Source organism: Ictidomys tridecemlineatus, chromosome X (genome assembly GCF_052094955.1).
Source record: "Ictidomys tridecemlineatus isolate mIctTri1 chromosome X, mIctTri1.hap1, whole genome shotgun sequence".
Taxonomy (NCBI): Eukaryota; Metazoa; Chordata; class Mammalia; order Rodentia; family Sciuridae; genus Ictidomys; species Ictidomys tridecemlineatus.
The window spans coordinates 101,869,916-101,896,497 of record NC_135493.1 but is presented as its reverse complement, the minus strand read 5'-3'; the positions used below and the strand labels follow the sequence as shown (position 1 = coordinate 101,896,497).

The following is a 26,582-nucleotide window of genomic DNA, read 5'->3' as shown; positions in this document are numbered from 1 at the left end:
GTAATATTTTAGTCATTGTGTAAGGAAAAAGATTAATAGAAATTATACTCATTTGTTTAGCCTGTATATGTTTTACTGGATGAATAGAAGTCAGCATAATATTGGATAATGCTTAGGGTAATTCTAGTATTGGGTTTGTGTCCATCTAAAAACAATGAACCATTCTCTTGCCATAGCTCTGTCCTTGCTAGAAACATGTGGAGGCCACAGCCAACAGGCAAGTTATGGGTGAGGCAGGTGAAATGCCAGTTACAAGTAGCCTATTTGCCTGGGTACAGACAAGAGATTTAAACCACAGGAAAAATTAAATGGGTATTATTTAATAAAACCTAATAGGCTTTAGGCTTACAACAAGGTATAAATCCCAAATTGGGTTATAATATTTTAAGAGTAGGAAAATAATAAAAGGAAACAGCAGGGGTTTGTCTTTGGTTTTCAAAAACATCAATGTATTGCCAGTAACTAGTGTTCACCTTCATTTCTATTTAATTCCTCTACTTAGGCATATATTATCTATGAATTAACTTCTTTCTGTTCAGTAACTTTCTTATGCCATGTTAAGATCATGAAAATTTGATAGGGAAAAAGTTCTAAATGTAGTCTTTTGAGTCTATAGTAATGTGGAACACCAATAATAAAACTTCTGAAAAATAATTTTGTTTGGTATTGGGAATATTGAACTCAGGTTCACTGAACCACTGAGCCACATTCCCAGCCCTATTTTGTATTTTATTTATCGACAGGATCTCACTGAGTTGCTTAGCACCTTGCTTTTGTTGAGGCTGGCTTTGAACTTGTGATCTTCCTATCTCAGCCTCCTGAAGCACTGGGATTACAGGAGTGCACGAGCATGCCTGGCTAATAAATATGTTTGGAAACAGGACTGGATGGATACTAACTATATGAAGAAAAAATATTCACTATAAAATTATTAAAAGAAAATAGAAATCTTAGTATTAGATTCTCCCGTCTTATTCTGGTTAAGAGTTTGACATTTCAGGGCTGAACCCATTATGGAAACTTAATAAAGAAACATTAAAGTTTACAAACTAAAAACATAATTATATGTGGACTGATTTTCAAATTTAATGTTTTACCCTGTCTAATTCAGCTAACTCGATTATTTAATGTACACTTGATTTGAGATTTGACCAAAGCTATTTCAACTTTATATTGAACATTAATCAAATTACTCTAAATGTAAAATTTCCTTCATTCCCACCCTCCCTCCAGGATTCCAGAATAAGGGGTATGTTTGTTTTTAATGTTCCTTGTTTGATGTTGAGGCAAATTTTAAAACATTATCCCATAATTCTCATTACATATACCACAACCCTGAACTTTTTCATAGGTATTTAATACAGTGAATTTGCACTACCTTTGGGATAATAAATTCTCCCTTCACCAATTAATACAGTTAAGACACTTTCTTATGTTCTCTGTTTCTCTTCCACTTTCATCCCATACCCAGCTCAATTTCTACATATGAACATCTATCTACCTTCCCCCTTAACACTGAGCCACAAAGGGTTGACAAGATAAGTTATAAAATGTAAGGACTCCTGGAAAAACTATTACTCTTTGCATCTGGCAAGGAGATCTTATTTAAAAAGTATTGAATGGTCTCAGTTATTCCAAATGTCTTATATTTCAGAAACTCTGTAAAGAATTTTCTTATAGTCAGCACATTCAGCAGAAAATGATATAGAGAAATTAATTGTTGTTATTGGTAAATATGACTAACATTTGTACAGAGTGAAAAATTGTGTGAATAAATATTTTAAAGTATCAATTCCAGGAAGAATAGTTATTTTATAGGTCATCTGAAGCAACTCTAAAATTCTACTGGAGTCATTAAAATACCAGTATGAGAACTGGAATAAATAACTAGGAATACTTTCCACAGAGAGATTTAGAAATGAAAAGGTCATTATTAATTTCAAGGTTTCTGAGTGAAATGATGCTCATTCATTCTATCAGGAGATCATGTACCTGCATTTGTTTTTGAACATCTTTATTTTTTATTGTTGCATTATAATTATACATAAATGTGCATATACAAATAAGCTATATTTGTATATGTACATAACACAAACTAATCACATTCCCCAGTACATTCACTTTTTCTTTCCTTCTCCTTCCCCCTGATCTGCTTGCTCCACTCAACTGAACTCTTTTATTATTACTATTTTAATTACTGCATCATAATTATATATAAAGGTAAGATTCACTGTAGTATGATTATATATGGACATAGAATAATTGGTGGAATTCATTTCCCAGGAATTCTCCAAGTCTCCTTTCCCCTTCCTTTACTCTACTGGCCTCCCTTCTATTTTTGTGAGATCCCACCTTTTAAAAATCCACTCCCCTTTTTCTCTAGCTTCCACATATAAGAGAAAAAAAAATTGACCCTTTACTTTCTGAGTCTAGTTTATTTCACCAAGCATGATGCTCTCCAGTTCCATGCATTTACTAGAAAATGACACAATTTCATTCTTTTTTTAATGGCAGAGTAAAACACCATTGTGTATGCACACCACATTTCCTTTATCTATTCATCTGTTGGAGAGCACCTAGGCTGGTTACATAAATTTGGCTATTATAAATTGTGCTGCTATAAACAATAGTATGCATGTATCACTATAGCATGCCTGAATTCATTTTTTAAATAAAATTTTAAATTAAATTAGTTGTAGATATTGATAAATATAAAATAAATGTTATTATAAATAGTATTTTAGTAGTTCTTTCAATATAAATATATTCCTTTTTTTGTGGTGCTGTGGATCAAACTCAGGTCCTGATGAGTGCTAGCAAGCTCTCTACCCCTGAGCCATATGCCCAGCCCCGAAATCCAAATAGCAGAATAAGAAATTTTCTATTTGGATCATTTCTATTATAATAGAAGAAAATAAATAACATTATTTCTAATGGAAGAATTACTAATAATACACAAAATAGATTTTTGTATATACATAACAGCTTTTCTATTAAATGGTAGTTCTCCAAGAGTTTTTCTGGGTCAGCAGTATCACCATCATCTGGGAACTGGTTGTAGGCCTGCTTCAGACATTTAGACCTCTTGAATTAGAAATTGAGGGGACAGACTTCACCAGCCTAGGTTTCTACAATCCCTCCAGGTTATTCTCATGCACACTAAAGTGAGAAACACTACTGTAAAAATTCTCAACATTCTCAATTATTGTCTTTATAACCTGAAACCCCAGATACTTATCCATATTATAACTAAAAAAACAAATATGCTTCTGAAGCCTTTTTTTTAACTAATAAATATCAGTTTCTTAAGTACTTCTCATTAGGGCTGGGGTTGTAAGTCAGTGGCGGAGAACTTGCCTTGCCCATGTGAGGCACTGGTTTGACTCTCAGTAATAAATAAATAAATAAATAAAGAAAGAAAGAAAGAAAGAAAGGCATTGTGTCCATCTACAAGTAAAAATATTTTTTAAGAAGATCTTTTCATTGGGCTGGGGCTGTGACTCAAAGGTAGAGAACTCACCAAGCATGTGCGAGACCCTGGGTTTGGTCCTCAGCACCACATAAAAAAATAAATAAAATAAAGATATAAAACAAATTTTTAAAAATGATCTTTGCATTAACTCTTCTTTCCTATCACCAATTCCAATTGGTAGCTAAAGGTTGGGGAAGGTGGAAGGTAGATTTTCAATAAAAGGACAAAATTCTCATCCATTCTAAATAATTTTTGCATGTTTAAGAGCAAAACAGCATTGAAAAAGTCATGTTGAGATATGGAAGCTGAGTGGATTACTAGGCTCACTTACTAGTTGTAGGTGATACTTTACCTGGCCTGAGCATCCATCTCCCAACTGCTTTGATAATTGACTACTAATGTCTCATGGCTGCCTACCTACTGTAGAGAGGTGACTGCTGCAGATGGGACCTCCTTAGCCCAGGAGGTAACCCTATTCTCCTGGTTTAGGATATATTCCAAAACCTCAGAGGTGGGGTAGTCAGTGGTGCACTGGAGTAGAACCCAAGAACCAATTGTGTTTTACCCCCCAATCCATATTCAGTGACATCATGTTGGTAGCTGGATATCACCAATGGTTGGAGAATTTGTACCATAAAAGCTGGAAAATGCTACAAACCAGAATTAGCTTCATCTTGAAGCTAGTTGATACATATTTACCCAGTACATCACTGGCATAGCCAGTGGCTAGATGGGGAATGAGAAACCAACTCTGCTCCAGGGTTCTCTCTTATGGCTCAGGACACAAAGCTAGTATCTAACATGGCATACTTGTATGACTCTTCATTCTCTTTTGCTTCCCTAACTCCCACACAGGCTTCTCCTGGGAGCAGATCCTCTACAAATTCTGTGCACGCAGACAACTGTTCTCAGGGTATTCTTCCAGGGAACTTGATTTAAGATATCTATTAGTCGTTAAGTAAGTAAGTGACTGTGAACATAAGCCTCAAATACATGTTCAAAATTACAAATGACTGCATGTCATGGGAATTTTGGGTCCTGAAGATGAAATGAAACTGCAAGGATACATTTGAAATGGCAATGATCTACTCTTTGTGTATGTGTATATAAGAGAAAGAAATTGATGGAAAAATATGAAGCCTCAATAAACTGGCTAATCCAACATATCATGCTTCTCAAACTATACTTTCATATCTATAGGTAAATGTACTTAAGATTTTGGGAGAAAAAAATGCAACTTTATATTAAAAAAAAACAATGAATACTTTATGGAGAACATGACAGAATTGACATAAATTTTAAAAAATAAAATATGAACCATAAAAGAAATGTCATGGTCAAGGGAAAAGAAGGTAAGTAGGCGGGAAACAGGAGATAATCAGACTTTGTCTTGGAAGTCAAAAGAATGGAAGTAGAAAAGTTTGAGAAGCAGTGCTTTTGGAAGGTGCTTTTACTAGAAATAAAGGTGCTATTTACTAGAATAAATGTAAATTACAACTAAAATATTATGCTAGTATGAAAAATATTATAAAAATGTTTTCTTCCCTTGGGCTCCATTAAAATGAGAAGGTTATATTAGTATTGTGGATACAATTGTTCAAATAATACACAGAAAACTATTTTACCAAGAATAATTATTTAATGTCATTGTTTAACTTAGGTAATGTAAGGTTATAAAATGCCTAATATTGGTGACAGTGTTAACTGTGAAATTTTGAAAATCATAGTTGTCAACCATGACAGAAAGACAACAGGAGCCCACTCCTTGGATTATTTGTTTTTAAATCATTTCTTATTTTGTTTCTGGTAGGAGAGTAACATAATTGTACACTTTCAACTTGTCACAACTTTGGTAGATGTCAAAAGAGAATTAAAAATATATATTGTTTGTGTGATTCCATTTTCTATAGAAATAAGAAATTTCAGTTAAATAAATGACTCATATTTTAGAAGTTTGCAGTCAATGTGGTACATGCACACACATATACAAGCTAATAAAAATTCTTATTCCCTCAGCTTGGTGCTAAATAATAATATTCCCAGGAAAACTAAGCTACCATTAATACAACTTCTAATATAATTTCATATATGAAATGAATTAAATATTCACACTCTTTAATGAGATCAGATTTCTCTGGGTATACATTTTAACCACAGCATAAGTGGATGAATGAATGAGTTTTTATATCCCTTAATACTGAGAGTATATTAGTTAAGTTTTTTGAATAGTTTTTTTATTATCTAAGACTCATGAGGAATAGTATTTGTAATTATTACCAGACACAAACAAAGCTTCTAGAATAAGTCCTCAGTAAACAGGATTGGCATATTAAAGGATCAGTTTTTGATATGGTTGTTTTCAAATAGTACAAAGGATGGTATTCTTTGGAGAAATTTTTATTATCTAATTAAACACTTCCTGAGTAGAATAATGTCAGATGAACTCATTAGCTGAACATTTTGATAAACCATGTTCTTCTAAATGTCCCATGACCAGAAGAGGAACTTTGCAACTCTGATTTAATGCAAAAACAATAGTAAGCAGTTCTAGCTCCTTTTTTAAAAAAATAAAATCACAGTGCATCAAAGAAACACAAAGAAGTCCAAATTAAAATAAGCACAATAAGAAAGAACATGCTCTTTTCCAACTGTTCTGAAGCCTTTTCCTATCTTTAAGCAAAGTTCACTCAGTAATTATCTTATTTATGAAAGTAAAAGCAGAAGGATGTTTCTTTTATTAAATAAATGGCTTTATGCTCTGGATGTGGAAGGCATCACAAAACAAGAAAGAAAACGTGTTGAATGTCATCAACTCATTTTCTCCCACCCACTGTTTTAAATTGTTTGCTTGGTTCCAATGTATACTACACTTACATAAGTTGTTTATGAAGAACCAAATTAATAGTCTTTGCGATTGTTTTCGTTGGAATTTGGAGAGCTGACAAATGAATTAGTAGAAAATGGCAATTCTACATGAATTAGCTTTTAAGTCTCCCTAAGAGGCTGATGCAGAACTTAATAAGAGACTTATTAGAAGAAGTAGGACAACTTAATTCAGATTGATTATAGACTTTGGTGAAGACAGCTGGGGTTCAAATGAAACTGAAAAAGAACTTATATGCACTTCAAAGTATGCTAAGCAGATGTCTGAAACAATTACTCCACTCTGCCTTTTCAGAAGTTTCAAAGGTAGGATGGGAATAGCATAGAAGGTTCTATTTGCCTAAGTTGAGGTAGGGACTTTTAAAACACACACAGCTATCTAAAATCAGATGCTTTGGGTAAAGAAAGTGGTTTGACATTGCTGTCCTAAGTAATTTGCTTTTAGCTTTATAAACAAAGCAGGAAATGAGAGGAAATAAATGGAAACTAACTAATAAGCTCTCCTAGCAACACTAACTTACAATTAATTTCATATTGAACAAATAATTTGTTAGAATTTTAAAGATGAGTAATTCCTACTTTAGTTTTTTAAGCTCTATTAAAGCCAACAAGGACCATTCTATTAACAAACAAATACTATGCTTTTAAAATATATAGTGAGACTTTACTAGAATACACCTTTTTACAGATGTATTCCCAGATAATAAAGGCCAAACCAAATGCTTTTGAACAACACAACTACATACTTTGAAAACTAGATAAAACCTTAGGTACTTTGTGTGGTAGGCAGTAATGACATATAACTCGAATTTATGAGAGATTACATCTTTTTGATTTGTTTGTGTTTTTCCTATCAAAGGCCTAATTCACATAACATTTCTACTAGAACAACAACAAAAGCCGCCATTCAGCAATACATCTGCAGTTTATAACAATGAGCATAACAGTAATATTTTTTCCTATTCCTACTATAGGCAGTACACTTCATCATAAAGATACTATTCCTTTATTTAGAGTCAAGAGAGTATATATTTTGAATCTTCATAGAATTGCCCTGTTTGTGATGGTTTTGCTTACCCATGTATCCTCTAACTCTGTAAAAATGAAAGATAAATTTTCTTTATAACATTCATATGTAAGAAAGGATGTCAGGTAGACTCATATGAATGGCAAATGTAACAGAATTAATAAAATAAGAAAATAAAAATTTAGAAATGGGGTTAAGAGGAGAAAATCAGTAAGGGAAGATAGAGTTGCAATCAACATGGTTGCCAAAATGAAGATGAAATTCTAATACATTACATAATAATTCACATTATCTGTCCAGAGGAAACAGATTTGGTTTTCTCAATGTTAAATTCTGAGATAGCATTTCTTTGACAAATTTCTCAAATAAACCAAGCCACAGGGACTCAGTATGGTAGGCCCAAAAAGATGTATTTGCTAATTTACTTCTTAAAATTTTTGATGCGAATGCTGACCATAAATAAAAATAGCATGGTGGCTTCATCATAGTCCTTGATTGACTGCACACATTATAAAATTCAACTTAATTAGAATGTCAAAAAGGTCTAATCAAAATATTTCACTAAAAGAACTTCAGAGGGAAATTCACAGAATTTCTCCCCTTGACTTTTTGCAGTAAGAAATGTAAGTTAAAAGTGATAAAAAATGCAAAATGCCTAACTAAAAAGATGTGAGTGACAAATTTGCATATTCCAATATGAAAACCTGGTAGAGTTTAACTATGGTGTGTGAAAAACTGTGTTTAATGTCACAGCTGGGGGTTTGGCTTAGTGTTAGAGCATATGTTTAACATGCTTGAAGCTGTGGGTAAGTGAATGTATGAATTAATAAACAAAATCATCAAGTAAAACAAGGGCAGTGAAACATTCCTAGCTTAAGAATGATGTATCACTTTCTGTGTGGAAAAACAATGGAAAATTTCACAAAAAATAACAATAACCTATAAACATTTTCACATTGGGATTTTCATGAGGACAAAAATATTGGTTGCAAAAGTTATTCTACTTTATTAGTGCCAGCTACTTGGGAGTTTGAGGCAGGAGAATCACTTGACCCAGGAGTTTAAGGCCAGCCTGGGCAACATAACAAGGCTCTGTTTGTAAAAAATCAAATGAAATAAAATAAAGGCTGAGGGTGTAGCTTAGTGGTAGAGAACATTGTGATTAGCCTGCCCAAGGCCCTGCATTCAATTCCCTGTACCAAAACAAACCAAAAACAAAAACAAAAGAAAGAAAAAGTTATTTTATTCTATTTTAAGGCCTTTATACACTGCACTTATATATTTATGCAGAGCACCTAGTGGTTCAGAGTTAATTTTTTTTAATTGTTGATAGATCTTTACTTTATTTATTTATTTATTTATTTATTTATTTATATGTGGTGCTGAGAATTGAACCCAGTGCCTCACACATACCAGGTAGGTGTACTACCGCTGAGCAGCAGCCCCAGCCCCCAGAGTTAATTCTTATTACAAGAAAAGTAGAATATTTCTGTAGTCAAATAAGCATTGATGTTATTTCCAGTAAAGTGAGGAACCATAATTCTGTCCTTAAAGTGTTTGATAAGCAATATAAATTATGAATTTTAAAAGAGGCATTTAAATTTTAAATTTTATTCTAGTGGTTATTCCTATGGAAACTATATTTGGAAGGCTAAGATTCTCCTAGTGAGCTAAATAGTCAATAATAATATTATGTTTCTCTTGATTTATCATACTTACCACTCTGAAGATGATCAGCCAGCAATAATGCATTTCCATAGAGTCCAGGGACTTTGTTGTTGTTTTATACATTCTCCAAATCCAAAAGGCACATTTGCTAATGAAATGATATAATGCTAAATCCCACAGAAACGTATATTCTGTATTCTTGAATAACAAATTTTTAAACACAGACATTCATAATGGAGAGAGGTATTATGACAGAGTCACTTGGGACAATGAACTGATATTTTCTTCAGGCTTGTTGCCTAGCTATCAGTTGGGAATTCCCTATAGCAAAGGGTCTCCAAGGGCTTAAATTGCTAAATAAAAATAAAATGGACTAGTGGTCTTAAGCATGTTTCTACTTTTTTATTGAAATAAATTTTAGTTAATAAGTTTAAGTTAGTGATGTAAACCACCACCTACAAAACTTTAGAGTTTAACTCCTGGTATCAATAAGATGCAATAGAGAAAAATAATTTGTTTCTACTGCAAAATCAAAGAGCTACTAAAGGGAAATAAATACATACGAATTCATGTAATCCATATATTTAAAACATGCATAAAATGTTTATATGATACTTGTTTAGAAATGGAAACAGTCACATTTATTATCACCAGTACATATTTACGTAAGTACTATGATTTAACATCTATGTCTGAGAAAGATAGATGTGTTGGTATATTTGGCTCTTTTTAAAAGATATAGTAAATATTTTAAATGTATCACCATTATTAGGACTAGAATATCCTAGAATATCCTTACCAATTAGGATTTGTGAAATGAAGCTTGTCTTAAGATCAAGAACACATAAGATAGGGAAATAAAGAAATACTACAAAACGGATTGGATGAAGGTCAATTTATATTTGAACTTTTGTACTTTTAGTTATCTGATTTTTAATCATGCTGTCTATATTGTCCATTTATACTCACTATCTTACACATGTTCCTGGTGTAATAGAAATGGCTAAAAAAGAATCCCGTATACCTGTTATACAGCCTATATAGTCAACATCTGGATTGATACATTAACTAATTTAGTTTCTTTAGAACATTTTCCTAATATTATTTCCCATTTTGGGAAGACTTTAAAAATTGGCTCCTATATTTTTGGATAAAAGTACTATATTTATTGCTGAACAAATACAAAGTAATACATCTTAAAACATGATCTTAATTTTCATGCAGATAGCTAGGTTAACTATTGCTTTAAATGTTAGATATGGTGTTATAGAATATTGGGGTACAGGGATGTTAGAAGTAATCAAAATTTTAAGCTTTTCTTTTAAAATCTTCACCTAATATTTTAGCGAAGAGCTATCAATTCAACATTAAACTATGGGCTTCATAAAGGCAAAGACCAAGACTGTTTCATTTACAACTACATGTCAAGAACATTGCATAGTGACATGAAAACTATTCTTAAATGAGTGAATAAAGATATTAAATGAGATTCCTTCTATGTTTCTGGCACTGGGAAATTAAAAGATGCACACTATGATCCTTACTTTTAGGATTCTTACTTTATTTTTTTAAAATATTTTTAGTTATAGTTGGACACAATGCCTTTATTTAATTTATTTATTTTTATGTAGTGCTGAGGATTGAACCCAGACCTTCACATGTGTGAGGCAAGTACTCCACCACTGAGCTATAACCCTAGCCCTAGAAATCTTACTTTCTTTGGGAGAAAATATATAAAGATGCTATAATATATGCAAAATGTAAGTATGACAATTTAAGCATATTTCGTGATCTACAAAAGCACCAAATTAAGGGCAGTTTCTTCCGGTTGGTGGAAGTTGGTGGGAGTAGACATCTAGGAAAGACTAGAAATACAGGTGACATCTATAATGCACCCTGAGGTCTGAGTAAGAGTTCACTAGGCAGATGAGGTGGGGTCGCCCAGACAGAGCAAAAACATGTGCAAAGGAGCAGTTATGAAAAAAGACAACATATGATGGTGGTGTGGTCAGAGTATATTGAATGGCTTGGAGGACAGGAGGTACAATTGGGAAGTGAAACCAAAGCCAGGAAGAAAAGGGACACCTATGCTCTTCACGGACTTCATTCTCTAGGCAGGCTTTCTCACGAAAAGGAGTTTGGATTGAAGTTAAAAAAGACTGGATAATTTAGAAATGCCAGTAAAGAAACTGTTCACCTACTTGCCAGTTATTAAAAATGCAATGTTTCTGATATGACAGTTGCACAGAGAAATGAGATTTAAATATGCATTCTACTATCATGTAAGTAAAAAGATACTGAGGATTAGAGCAGGGCATTTGATGAAAAAAAGAGGAAGTATAAGAGATACTTTGAGGTACAACAAGAAATCACATGCAGGCAGTGAAAATGTAGAAAAGTTTAAGGATGAACCTAGAGTTTTTACACTGGGAAACTTGGTGGATTATGATTCATTAGCTAAAATAGAAAACACAGAAAAAAAGACCAGGTAAAAGGGAATAGCAATTGGGGAGTGGAAAAACAGGAGAATAAATGAATTTGGTTTTAGAATAGGTAAATTTGTGATGCTAATGTAATATGGGTTAGTAGATCAGAAGAAAGATCCTGACTAGATTGATAGATTTGTCACCATCCATTCCATTCAAATTGCAAACATTTCAACAAACAAAAACACCCACAAAAACCAAAAACCCATTGGTCTAAAGTTAGAAACTTGGACACATCAATAATTAAAGGTGGATGGAAGTTACAAATCTAGGAAAATAAAGGAAGGAGAAGATTGTGGATTGAATAGTGCCATGAAAGCCAAGAAAGAAAAGAACTTCGAAGGAGGGCACGGTGGCACACTCCTGTATTCCCAGCAGTTTGGGAGGCTGAGACAGGAGGATTGCAAGGTCAAAGCCAGCCTCAGCAATTTAGTGAGGCCCTAAAGTAAAGCAACTTAGTAAAACTCTGTCTCTAAATGAAATATATAAAGGGCAGGAGATATGGCTCAGTGTTTAAGCACCCCCTAGGTTCAACCCCTGGTACAAAAAAAAAAAAAAGAACTTCCATGTAGAGCCTACTGACACATATGCCAAATACATGAGAAATTTTGGAAATTTAACTTCTTTTGAATTTGATTCTAGAAGGACTTTGGCGGTTTGACATTGGATTAGTAAACACAATATGCTTCATGCTCCTGATTTCAAAATGATTCTTGTAAATATATGTTATTTCTTTACAAATACATTGACCATCTTTTTGCCAGGGGGAATTTACCTTTGGACAATACTATTCCAAATATATAATTTTTTGCTCATATCCACAGTGGGCTGAGGCAACTAGAAATTGAATTATATACACTGCCTTCTAAGGGCAGGGTAGCATTGATGGTTTAATTTCATAGTATCATAAAGTACCCACTTCATATAACTTGGTTAGCAAAAAAGGCCAAAACCTGGACTCCTGGATCTTGACAGGTGTTAAATTTTCTCTATTCTGATACTAAATAACACAAAGAACACACTCCCACCCCCCACCCCCACCTCCACCCCCATACACCCGTGTATATCATACTACTTTAGTACAGTTACATTAATTTACTAATGGTAAAATCAAAATTACTGTTTGGCCCCGTAACTTTTTAATATTTCATTTTATATCACTGAAGATAGATGATTACATTGCCATCTTTTCTTGGAGAAAACACCATGTGAAAGAAGACTCTGAATTGGTAAAAGAGGGACTCATTTCTATTGCTTAGGGGCCCTATTTTTAACTTTGTGGGATGAAAACACTGCACTCAAGTTTAGATTAGAACCTTTTCTGGATCTTTCAAAGGGCTCTGGAGCAAAGTAGGAACTGGTACCTTGACTTTTTCGAGGTGATCTTGGAGAGAGTCAATGAGGAGATCGCCCACGGGCTGCCAGGATCCCTTGATCACCTCGGCCTGGCGCAGCTTGAGATCCAACTCATCTGTAGCTTCCTGAAGTTCCTGAAGTCTTTCAAGGGCCTCATCTATTTTCCTCTGCCAGTCAGCAGAGTGCAGGTTCAATTTTTCCCACTCAGTGTTGACCTCCTCAGCCTGCTTTCGTAGTAGCCGAGTGACATTCTGGGCTCTCTCTTCAGGAGGCAGCTCTAAATTGGCAATGCAACAAGGTTTTAGATCACATTCATTTTTTTTTTTAAATCAAACATTGTTGAAAAGGTCAGACTAGAAGAAAAAAAAGAGTACAGTTTAACAAGAGGCCAACCTACTGATTAATGACTGCTTTACACTTTGGCATAGGTTTTGATATAGTTCAGAAACATCTAAAGTCTGTCTTCCTCAGTGAATCTGTTCTATCTTATATTAATCAGATAATCCAGATTCATTTAAGCTATTGAAAAAAATGTTAGGATGCACACCACAAGCTCTAATTTTCTTCAGTCAGGCTCTTAAATTGAAAATTAGCTTGTAGTTTTTGAAACAATAGAATTCATTCTCACAGATAAACTCTTTTGTTTATTATTTTCTAAATGTTCCAATAATGGATCACTAATCTCTTTTAATGTTTATTTATGGATGTGCAAACAGATTTATGCATGGTGGTTTATGATTCCTTGTTCTTTTTCAACATCCATGTTTAATTTGAATTGATTCTGTTTAACCTGGAAAATATGAGAGCTATCCAGACCCAGGCAGCAAGAATGGATGGGCCGCTCTGTCACCACTGATCCTTCTATCAATATGTTATTACAGTTCCACATTCAATTACCTCTGGGCTCCTGGTAGAGTTTCTCTAGTCCTTCCAAAGGCTGCTCTGTCAGAAATATTCGTACAGTCTCAAGAGTGCTCATGATTACAGGTTCTTTAGTTTTCAATTCCCTCTTGAAGGCCTGTGAAATGAGATGAAAAGAAATGTTTATTTGGCTTGTGGCATTCTTCTCAAAATTAATCCTGGATGCTCAGAACTTGTTTATGAAACTCCCAGGTCAATTTCTATCTTCTTTGTTTGTAAACTGATAGTAATAAATCAACAAAGAAGGTTATTGGGTCTTTCTGTTAATGAGGAAACCAATGTGTTTGTAAAACTATTCGAGGGAGAAGGAGGAGCTTTCAAGATACTTGATGCCCTCTCATTATGATAAGAGCACTTTGTTTATATAACCTGACTGTCAAACTTAAAATTGAGAGCTAAAGTTGCAAGGTATTTATTGCAAAAACCCAAACATGTCTAATGAGGATTTAAATACACCCAAAATAATGGACATTCAAAATGTAACAGGAAGCTGGAACTACCATTTAGAGGTACCAAGGCTTTACTGAAGTATACAGTGAATCCAAATTGATAATCACCAGTTAATTCTGTCAAAATGTCTGACAGTGACTAAAACTGTATATTGAAAGTAAGCTAAGTAAAACTGTCAGTACTTTCAAAAAATACCCATTATATTATTCATTGTGACCTCTCTGAAAAGCAGAAGTGTTCTGAGCTGATGTAGTAATTGTGGGAAGAAGTTTCTATAAATCAATAGACTTAGGTGTCTTTAGGCCATGTAATCTAGCTATCAATTTTAATATCAAATCTATAATTTCCCTTGATACAGGGGATTAAGAGAAAAACCTGAAGCCATAGTTTCTGCCTTCAGGTAATTATTAAAACAAAAAAGAAAACAATATGGCTGAAGGTGTAGCTCAGTGGTGGAGAGCTTACCTAGTATGCATAAGGCCCTACATTTCATGCCCAGCACTGACCTCCCCAAAACAAACAAGCAAACCCCAAACAGCAACAACAACAAAACACAGAAGCCTAACACACTAGAATCAGAGTAAAAAACTATAAATTCATATATAATCTAGTACTAAGAGGATGGTGGGGCATACTGCAAGACTAGACTAAATTAACAAATACTATGAAACCATTAAAGAAAGTTATTGACCAGGTTCTGTGATCTCAAAAGTGAAGGTGCTAATAAAATATTAAGTATTGCATAAATGGTAATATATTTATATAACAAAAACAGCAATAATAATTGCCCTGACCTAGGGCTTCAATATGCATGTCTTTTTTTTCAAATCTGCTTTATTTTTAGCAATGCTTGCTACTGAATTTGAGCATGTTCTGTCAGTAGGGAAAAAAACTCACTACTATCCCCCTTTAAACTTCAGAATACTATTATGATACAGAAGTGCTCCAGACTGGATTGTATGAAATGTTTATCAATACAATCTTCATGTTACTCATCATTCAAAAGAATCCTGAGTCTTATACTTTGCAAAATGATTCGTCTTCCATAGTTATTTACAATTCAATTGAGAGAGGCAAGGTATTTGAACTAAAATAATGGAGTTGTACAAAATGGAATATTAGGATTCAGACTGTGTATAGGGAAGTAATTTCTGTATTGTAGGATATTCTTGTGTCCTTGAAATCCTACTGGGTAGGTGGATTATTTACTCTGCTTGCATAGAAGGTTGATTCTATCTCTAATATTTCAATTGCAATCTGCATGTGTGTGTTTATGCTTCTGTATGCGTATGCACTTCTTGTAATCCTGTATGTTTTCCCACATTTAATTTTCCTAACTTCAAGAAAATTATCATTTTGCCTGGTTTCTTCATTTGGATTTGACAGGAGGCAACTGATACTCCTAATTATAAAATAATGGCTACCTTTGTTGAACTATTGTATATCAGTGATTGTATTAGAGAATGGGAATCCAAAGCTGAATGCAAAACAGTTCTTCTCATTTAAGAACTTGAAATATATAACGGAAGAGTCAAACATATGAATCACTTCAATATAATGTGGAAAGTGCTACTGGTATGTACAACCTCAGAAAAGCATCCCAGAGAAGATAGTAATAATTCAGAATTCGAAAATATGGCCATGAGTTAGTCAGGGAAGAATGGGTTATAGGACATTCCAAGAAGAGAAAAGTGCTAGTACAGAGAGATAATAGACATAATATCTTTATAGCATGTACCAAGATCTTTAAGCATTCTCATGTTTCTAGAACATACAGAACAAGGAGAGAACATGCCCTGAGATGAAGCAAGTCACTCTCATTATTGGGCAGTATATTAGATCTTTTAGGTAGAATTTGAAGTTCAGCCTCTCTATGAAATATAGCCCATATATAGTTTGCTAAAAGCCTAGGTGTTATGGTATAGGTAATTAGCATCCCTTGAAAAGATTTAAGAGCTGCATGGAACAGGCATATGAATGTTTCAAATAGATCTTCCTAAAATAAATACAGTACTCCCCCCTTACCCATGGTTTCACTTCTCACAGTTTCAGTTACCCATCGTCGACCACAGTCTGAAAGGGTAAATGAAAAATTACAGAAATAAATAATTCATAAGTTGTAAATGTGCACTGTTCTCAGCAGCATGATGAAATATTGTACAGTCCTGTTTAATCCTCCCTGGGATGTGAATCATCCTTTTGTCCAATGTATCCATGTTGTTGTATACATTACTTGCCTGTTAGTCACTTAGTTGTCTCACTTTTCACAATGACAGACATGATTTCCATAGCACTTGAGTTCAAATAGCCTTTATTTTACTTAATAATGGCCTCAAAGAGCAATAACAATGAAATTAGCAATTTGGATATGACAAAAGGAAGTTGTAAAGTGCTTCCTTTAAGTGAAAAGGTGTAAAATTTCAACTTAAGGAAAGTTTTTTTTAAAAAATCAGGCTGAAGTAGTTAAGTTCTAACGTCAGTTACATTGTTAATTTCTTACTGTGCCTAATTCATAAGTTAAACTTTATCATAGGTATGTATATAAAGGAATGTACACAGTATATATAGAGTTATCTTTCAGGTATTCATTGGGGGTCTTGGAACATAATATTTCCCCAAGATAATCGAGTACTACTACACAGATTGTATATCTGAGAAGGGCAGAAATGGATTCAGAGAAACAATGAGAGACAATTGCAAGAATTCAGTGATAGAATATGAAAATGTGACCAAGGGCAGGGGTACCAAGGGAGAAAGAAAACAGGGAGAGAATGGGGAAATGTTTAGAAAATAGAGATATGGGGATCTGGTGAGCAGATAGATGCTTTAGAGAAGTGAGAAGAAGAAACAAGAAGGACTCCTAGTTTTTATTCTGAGCAGATGTGTAAACAGTGGGTACAGTGAGACAAAGTATGAGAAAATAAACTTTCCTACAAAAGGCTCTAGCCTCCTGAGAACTTTCCCATACAATGTGAATTAGATCTGTAACCATTTGTCTAGTTAATTTCTATGATCCAAGAGGGCCAAGTGAATATACCCCAGAGCAGATTTCCTGGCTAAACTCCAAGTTGTCTGAAAGACTAGAGTGGCTATCTCTCTTGGTAATCACATTTCAAAAAATATGAAGCCTAGACCTTTGAGACATTTTTAGATTGAGAAATGTGAGACACATGGGGCAGCTAGCTGGTTCCTTGAGAAGCTGGAAGTAGACTCAGGCCCCATATGCTTCTAATGAGAATCTTTCAGGAAGAGAAGGACACCTGCATCCTTCTCCTTTATAAACAGAGAAAAATAAAAATTTTCATGCAAGTAGAAATTTCCTAGGCTCTTGTTTGTGGTCTCTGCAGCCACTCAAACAGGAAATATTTTATCAACATTCATCATGTCACCACCGGGTCAAGTTTCTTTAGGCAGAGGAGAGGGAGAAAACAATATTTACTATAAAGTATTTAAAAGAAATTTGGCTCTGATACAAGTATCTCATGTGTATTCAGGATAAAATTAATAAATACTAATATAAAAGCTTGACCCTAAGGGAGAATCCTGTATAGGAAACAGAGTAACAGGACATGAAATGTTCAACTTGGAGAGGTAAGATTCATTCCACAAGGAAATGATAAAGTCACTGGAGAGAAGAAAAGGAAATTCAGGAGTCATTCTCTCATTCAGATAATATATACTGAGTGCCTATATATCAACATTTAATGAGTAGAGATAAAAATAGAATCTCAAAAGAACAAAAATTAATGGAAAAGTGGAGAGTGTGGGGTAAATGAGGAATACAGAACTATTGAAGAGAGTGCCAGTTTGGAATAGTAAGAAGGAAACCAAGAGTGAGCAATCATGACACACAAAGGTCAAGCCAGATCTGCACTGAAAAGTGTTCATTGGACTTGGTAAGAGCGGTTTAGCAGAGGGCAATAGTCTAAGAAGTAGAATTAGCCGAGGAAGGAGAGGAAGAAGAAGTAGGTATTTCCAGTGAAAACTACCTTATTTTTTTCTGATAAGAAAAAGAGGACAATAGGACAAGAAGATAGAGGATATGAAAAGGAAGAATGCTCTTTTTAGGATAAGAATAATTTGAACTTAGAATGAATGACAGAAGCTATCAATAGGGTAACCAATACTCTTGGTTTTCCTAGCACTGAAGTTTTCAGGATATGAACCTCCAACGTTAAAACCAGAACAGTTCCAGGAAAATTGATCAGTTCTCAGAAAACCAAGATAGTTGGTAATTGCAAATAGAAAAAGATATATTAAAAAACTGGACAGGAGAAAGTAGAGGTAATTTTTTTGGGGGGGAAGGTCTGTAAAATAAGGAAATGCATCTTAAAGGTCTCATCAAATTTAAAATGCCCAAGATACTATTTGATACAATTTCATTGTTGAAACTAAAAATTAAATAATTTGAGGCGAAGGGCCATCCATTGTGAGAGACTACTTGTTTGCCCCTCGAGTTGTTGCCAAGGACTTAGTTCCACCACAGCTGCACAGTTCATTTCTTAAATATGACTCATTGAGGATTAAAATGAGTTTAACAAAAAGACAAAGGAATTTCTGTCATTACAAAGACATAAGCACCATTATTTTCACATCATTGCTTGAAATTAAGAAAAGAAAGTAGATGGAAGAGAAGGTTGCATGATTATATTTTCAGAATTTAGTACAATTTAGACTAAATTTTTTAAAAGGGTGAAAACAGAAAAAAGGGAAGAAATGCTTCATAAAAATGAGAGGATAAAGAATATTATAATGTTTGTGATTATGTGAAAAATAAGCAATAATGTGTCATATTAAACATGGTTATATGTAAGATTCTCCATTTATTTGGTTAGCAAATTTTGAGCACCTACTATGTACAAACACTATTTTAGGCAATGGCTAGCAGTGGTCCTTGCAGCATGGAGTTTCATGAGAGATAAATAAATATAGTTAAGGAAAAGATTCTGTATTAAAATAATGAAAGATCAAAATTTCAGCATCTAAAAACTTACCATGAACTTCACGCTCTAATATATTGCATTTTAAGAGAATGGAAGATGGAGACACTTTTAAACAAAAATATGAACATTCAATGCAAAAAACCTTGATTTTTTGATAATAAGCACCTTGTTTCTCAAAGAAAGACTTTGTTGAATGAGGTTTGGGAAAATGCATGTACATATACAACATTGATTTTCTCTTTTAGGTTATGGTTAATATTTTATCAGACAACAAATTTTGTTCATATTATGATATAAAAAGTTATTGTATTAGGATAACTTCTCCCATACACATAACAGAACATAGTTTTACAATATTTAGATATCAATATTCAAATGTTAAGGTAAGGTAATTACTTCCTTAAATAGATACAATTATTTTCTTTAAATATCATCTTCTCCATACCTTTCTCTTCAGTTTTCCAAAATAGACCCAAGGGTTTACAATAGGTATGTGGAGGAATTAGAAGCAATTAGTAAAAATTTAGAGCACCTCTGTGTAAATAAAATAATATTTTATTGTATAAATGAGAAAAAATAGGCTTACTGAATTGATGTTTTTTCTTTAGATTTTTTTTTATACTGGGGATTGAGCCTAGTATTTTTACCACTCAAATATATCCCTAGTCCTTTTTAGTATTTATTTTGAGGGAGGTCTTGCTATGTTGCTGAGGCTGGCCTTGAACTTATGATCCTCCTTTCTTGGCCTCCTCAGTTTCTGGGACTACAGGTGTGGGCCACAATACCTGGTATTCTTCAGCTTCCTAAGGTTTAAAAAATTACATGAAGCCCTTATGATGTTATGGTAATGGTAAATCCCAAAGTAAATCAATTTATTTTGAATGTTAAATTATTTGATGGTCATTGCTCACAGATTATAAATACTGGCCAAATGGGTGACTGATTCCTTATTAATTAATTCATTCAAAATTATTCATTTTAAACCTATTATGTATAAGGTAGGGAAAATTTAAGGACTTGATATCTATCTTTAAAGAGTCAATCATTTGGTTAAGTACATACATTTTTGGTGTATTTTTTAATATTGTGAATGTTACTCCAAAGAAAATTGAGGTATAGATAAATTAGGGAGTACTTAAGGCCATTGATTGATTGGATACTTTCAATCCAAATGTTGAAATTCCTAAGCCAGTCTGATAGCAAAACAAAACAAAGACTCTTTGAATCATAGTAATTTTGAAACTATGCAAGTAGAAATATCTCATGGATATGAAGCAAATCAGAAACTTTAAAAATACCTGAAAGTAATGGAGAAGAATCAAGGAATTGATTCCAGAAAAAAAAAAAAAATATATATATATATCACCAAAAACTAATAATGACATAAATAGAAATAGCTCAGAACCATGTGTGGAAGGGATGAAGGGTGAGGTATAGACTTATTTAAGGTACCTCAATTAGTCAGGGACAAGATGAGCACTGTGGGCCCAGGTACTGACATTAGAGGTAGAAAAACTATTTTCTTTCCTCTAGGGACAGGGGATACAGGATCCTTTTATGATGGACGAGAATAAATCACAGATGTATTTCAATCATGTACTTTCCCTGGAGCTAAATTTTACCTACAATTCTACTGAAGTGGCAAACTTCTATTTGTGTTAATCAAAATGAAATCTGATGGAATGACTGTATATGGTTCCCGTATTCAGAAACGGAACTTGACAGAACCATCTTGCAAGCTTGGTTGGAGTGATGAAAAAAATACAGTCCTGAGTGGCAGGAGCCCTGAGGTCTAAGTCTGGTCTGGGCCAGAACCTGGCCACAGTGATCTTGAAAAGGTCACCAAATCTCTTTGAGCCTTTGCACTTTTCTTTGTAAAATGTCAAGCTTTTTAACCACCTTATTCAAGTTTGAATATTCAGTTCTAAAACTCTACCGTCAACGTATTTAGATCATTAATTGGCCAGAGACCCATTAATAAGGTGGCAGCTTAAAATGGTCTCTGCTGCACATAATTACTAATGATAAAAATCATAGCCATAGCTTGGCACATGGTAGATTCTCAATAAATATTCTTGAATAAAAAAATCAGAATATCCAGTTAGAAAACCAGAATGTGCTATATAGATAGGCCAGTTTTATTTAGAAGCAAAACAAGGCTTTCATCTGAAAGCCTTAGGTTTATGTGTGTGCATATCTTCTTTTTTGTTATTTCATCTAAAAGTCTTGTTTTGTGAATCATTAAAGGGAAAAAAGTTTGCCCATTGGGGAAAAATAGAGAGTTGTTATTCTGGGCTTACTCTTAAGTTCTATATACAAAGCTGAGTGTAACCTTTGAGTTATTTCCTGGAATTTCCTTAAGAGGTGGTTCTATTAGCTCTGCCTTTTTCAACCCAGTAGTGTCTTAAAGGAGATGTTTATGTCCAAATACTCACAAGTTTCATGATTTGAACTATTGGTTGGGGCTTTTTCTTTGCTCTGCAACATTTGCTAAATGAAAGAACACTAGATGGACCCTAAAATTTAGAATGATACAATTATTCCATTCATTCAAAAAATGGTCACTGAGCAGACATAGGCAAGGACATTAACACAGTCATATCTGTAATTTGATCAGTATTTAATAGTTTTGTCATCCTATAGTATCATTCTGGTTCCCATATTATTTCTACCTCATCTACATGCATCCTATTTTGTATCTATGTCTAGTAAAGGGATTGTTGAACACAATTCTGTCACCATAATGATCCTCCTCATTTTAAAGAGCCATCATATTTATGGAGTCTCAAACACATAAAAATATTTTACCAAATGCTAACTTGGGGGGACAATCAATGATCAATTAATTCAAAACCACTTAAAAAGAACAAGGATCTAGAAGTGTGGTATGTGACATGGTGACAGGAATATTGCTTCAAAGAATCTAAATAAATTGATAAGGGTTCATGAAATAAAGAAATGTGAAGAAAGAGGCAACAGAACAAAATCCAAAAGACCAAGCTTTCCACATTCATCTGGGATAGCTACCATTAGAGAAGTTGTGAAAATGGGCATGTAGGCTGAAAAGTAGAGGTCAAAATCATCTTTTAAAAAAAAATGTAATAGGGGCTAGGGATATAGCTCAGCTGGTAGAGTGCTTGCCTCACATGTATAAGCCCCTGGGTTCAATCCCCAGCACCACACAAAAAAATTAAAATAATGCTTAACATGAGATCTATCCTCTTGTAAAATTTTAAGTGCCAACATCAGTATTGCTAACTATACTCTATGCTGTATAGCAGATCTCTAGAACTTATTCTTCTTCCATGACTGAAACATTACATACACTTAGTAACAATTTTCCCCAACTTCTAGCATCCATCTTTGTATTTTCCACTTTTATGAGTTTGACTACATAGTCATCTTTAAATAAAGTGATACAAAGTTTCCATCTTATTTTTTTACTCCACTATTTAGTAAAAGTGAAGATAAGGGAATGCAATATCAGAAACATGTAGCCATTGTTTCAGATGGTCAACCACATGAACCAAAGAATTAATTTTTAAATGGGGTTAATCAATTTGAAGCAAAGCTGAATGGTCGTATTTCAAGGCTGAAATTAATTTTTTTAAAAATGTCTAATTACACTCAGTGAGAAAACATTTTTGTGTGTTTGGTGGAAGAATTTGTTTAACAAACAAACTCCTTGTTAAGATTTAGTTTTCTGGGAGTCTTTTAAGATAAAGTTATATTCTCTGAGACCAAGGACATGGGCTAGAATAGAGCCCAGGCTGCTTGCAGGTCTGTGATATTTTGGAAGAATAATTTAGTGCTCCCACAGCATCTTGAACAGCTGTTTGACTCTCAGTCCTAGGACTGGGCTGTTTCCAACAACCGCTGGGGAAGTCACTTCCTACTGACAATAAAGTTGTTAAGCTCTGAACTAACCTTGAAGAATCACTAAAAACATCTTTATCTGTTCCCATGACCATTTAGAGAATTAGGTCTTAGATCATTTAGCCTAAACCCTAAAATCTGGAAGTGATAGTACAAATGAATGGATTAATAGAAAATCCAGGGGACAAATTAATTTATATCTGTTCCTGAGAGGCTCAGACAAAATATGAGAATGTCAAGTGTAAATACCATACCATTTGTGTTGTCTATCAATATAATCCAAAAGCAGAACCCTTGATTTGCTCTAAGCACATATCTTCAAACATGATCTTTTTCAAGTCTTTCTCATAACCATAAATGGCACTAACAGTTACCTATTTATGCAAACTATAGACCTCAGAGTTACCTTTGACTTTTCTTTTTCTCTTGCACCCCACATCCCATCTATCTTAAGAATTATCTCCTTAACCTTCAAAATATTTCTTGATTCAAATAATATTTTACCATATCCATCATTTCCACTCTGGTCCAAGTCATTGTCATTTCTTTCCTAGATGACTTTGCCACCCTCCCAACTTTCTCTGTGCTTTCAGTTTTGCCCCTTCTGGTCAATTCTGTGTACAGTAGTCAGAGTCAACTCCTAAACACAATAAATCATGTCACATCATCCCTGCAGAGAGCCCTTCAGTTATGTCTCATCACACACAAATTAAAATCCACCTCCAAACTAAGGCCTACAAGACCATTAACTATCTGGCTTATTTTTCTCTCTGTCTGTCTCTATGTAGTAGCCTGCTCTTATTATCCTTGAGGAACACTGCCCATCTCACTTTTCCTTGAATACTCCCAATCTGTTCTTGTACTCAGGGTTTTGAATTTGCTGCACATTCTGCCTTGAATGCTCTTCACCAAAGGTCTTTGCTTGGCTCATTCACTCACACAGATCTCTGCCCAAATGTGACCTTCTCAGATAGGTCAATATTACCCCAGTATTTCTCTGTCCCAGCTTCATTTATTTATTTTTCTTCATAGCACTTACTACTATCTGGCATTATTTTACATATTAATGTATTGGTTTTACAATGTATATCCCATATTAAAATTGAACAACTATGGGTGCAGGGACTTGTTTTGTTTACTACTATATCTTCAACCCCTGCTAAAGACACTCAATAAATAGTTCCTGAAAGGATCAATAAGTCCTCAGAATCTTAGTTATATAATTTTTCTGGGCAAAGGAAGAAAAACAGATCAGGGGTTCATTTGTAATTAAAGGAATAAAGTGCTTTGTGAAGGCAAAACACTATACAAATATTATTTTCAAAGTATTTGTCAAGATATCAAAACATTTTGACAAAGTAAAAAGAAAACTTTGGTAGAGAAATCAATTTGTAAATTGTTCACTTTTCATCTTGTTATAGTCATTAAAGAATAGCAGCATTAGACTCCATTCTTACATTTTTGATGACACAGCTACTTTTTAGAAGTTTTCCTCAAATGCCTAGAAATGCAGGTCTAAAAATAAGTCTTAAGTCTCTTCTATTCAGCATCCCTAAATATGACTGCATAGGATATCACACTTATGCAAGTATAATTTCCGCTATTAGTGATGAAGAATAGATCAAAAAGAGGTCTATTTCCTCCAACAAAGCTAAGAAGACATCTTAGAACACTCGTAACTAAAAATGAAATTTACAGGGGAGCCAAACTTGTTTTGGAGTTTAGAAACTCCAAGAGGCCAGGTCATTGAATGTTGGAATGAATTACTCTATCACAACCTTTTGTTGTTTTTCAGAGGTGATAGGGGAGACTGCATTTTTCTTAACACAGAGCTGAATTAAATCTTAACATTCACAAATGGCACCCACAGGCATTTTCTATTTCTGTGTAAAGAAAAGACAGAGAACTCATGTAGTTACCATATGTACTAAAATGTACCAAAAGCAAGCAGGCCAGCATTGATAATAGAATTAGCTTAAATAAATGTATAATCTACAACATGATTTCAGGATAATTTTATTGAATTTCTGAACCTCTGCCTCACTTCATGGTGACTTCTGAAGAAATCGAACATGCATAATATATGACCTGACAAATGAACAAGTAAACTACTTTATTCAAGCCTTTTCATTTGTCAACAGCATCCAAGTAATAATGGCTTTCTGTCCACTGTTTTAATAATGTATGTATTGATTACTTCCATCTAAATCTTAACCAGAAAATGTTGGGAAGCTTTGAAGGTGTCCTTAATGGTCTCTAGGGAAGGGATTATAGAGATTTTTAAATTGAAAGATAAAAACCTAATGACAAACAATTTCACTAGTAAAAATGTAAATAAAAAGTCATTACCTACAGCGTTCTTATAATCAAGACCTAATCCCCTTTTGGATTTGGGATAAGAAGAAAGGAATGAAATAAGCTCATGGTTTATTACAGTTTTCCTTAGAAATTTCCTACTATGATTTGCTCCTTTAAGCCTGTCTCTATTTTAATCACAGAAGAAGACGAGTAATAAATATCACTTTAGTGACTGCTCAAGTAAAACAAAGGAAGTCAGTTTTAAAAATATATCTGGACCAGAATAATACTCACTAATTGAAAACGAGTCAGTCTAGTGAGGCAAGTAATGAGGAACTGTAAAAGCCAGGATAATATATTCGAAAGATATAAAAATTGGTCAGTTTATATTTGCTAAGGCACATTTGAGCTTTAATTATTTATAACACTTCACCACATATGGAGCATTATTTTATTAATTAGTCTTGAGAGCCATTCAGTTGTAGTTGTTATGCTGCCCAGCTGGTTTGGGGAACACAGATCCACTCTCCTGGGTGTGAAAATTGCTTTGAGGAGTGAGACTACGGTCCCTGTATGGACTATCTTAGAATTACCTACAGGAAAATCATATATCTTTCTACCACAGAAACTGAGACTGATTATATATTTTCACTTGAAGAAAACAGAATAAGAAATATGACATCTTACTATCAACTTTCATCATTAATATGAAATGATATCCAAAGAAAATGTAAATTATCTTTTTTAAAAAATCCCGATTTATACCAAATAAAAGCAAATATGAATAACGTTTGATTATAGTTTCAACTTTTGACATCTTAATGGGATATGTATTCCCATAAAAAGCAAAAACCAAGGGCACCAATAATTTAGAACAGATTGTAAGCAAATGATTTTAAAAAGGTGACACTGCAAATACATGAGGAATAAGTTTCTGATTACAAGTGACCCATCTTGATACCATACATTCTATATAAACAACAACTGAATCAAGAAATGCATAGAGAGCCAGATAATTTATAATCCTATAAAAAAGCAAAGTAAAACAAAAGTCTAATAAAAGTAAAGTACAATATCTGTAAATGACTAGATCTTGAGGGAGCTTTATCCTGATTGTGTTTCCTTTTTCTCTTTCTAATGGACTTCAGAAAATTGGATGGAATGATCCAGTTTTAAGGATTTTCTTTTGTTCTTTTTGTCCA

At 33.7% G+C, this 26,582-nt stretch overlaps 1 protein-coding gene across 19 annotated transcripts in view; it reads right to left on the bottom strand.

The window, feature by feature from the left end:
• The window catches only part of Dmd (dystrophin), a 2,094,227-nt gene that overhangs the window by 345,626 nt on the left and 1,722,019 nt on the right, over positions 1–26,582 (bottom strand). For all 19 annotated transcript variants that reach the window (XM_078034984.1, XM_078034996.1, XM_078034982.1 and 16 more), the window contains 2 exons: positions 13,790–13,910; positions 12,901–13,169 (listed from right to left, as the gene is read on the bottom strand). In XM_078034984.1, the coding sequence (XP_077891110.1) occupies positions 12,901–13,169; positions 13,790–13,910 (390 nt within the window). The remainder of the gene's footprint in view (positions 1–12,900; positions 13,170–13,789; positions 13,911–26,582) is intronic.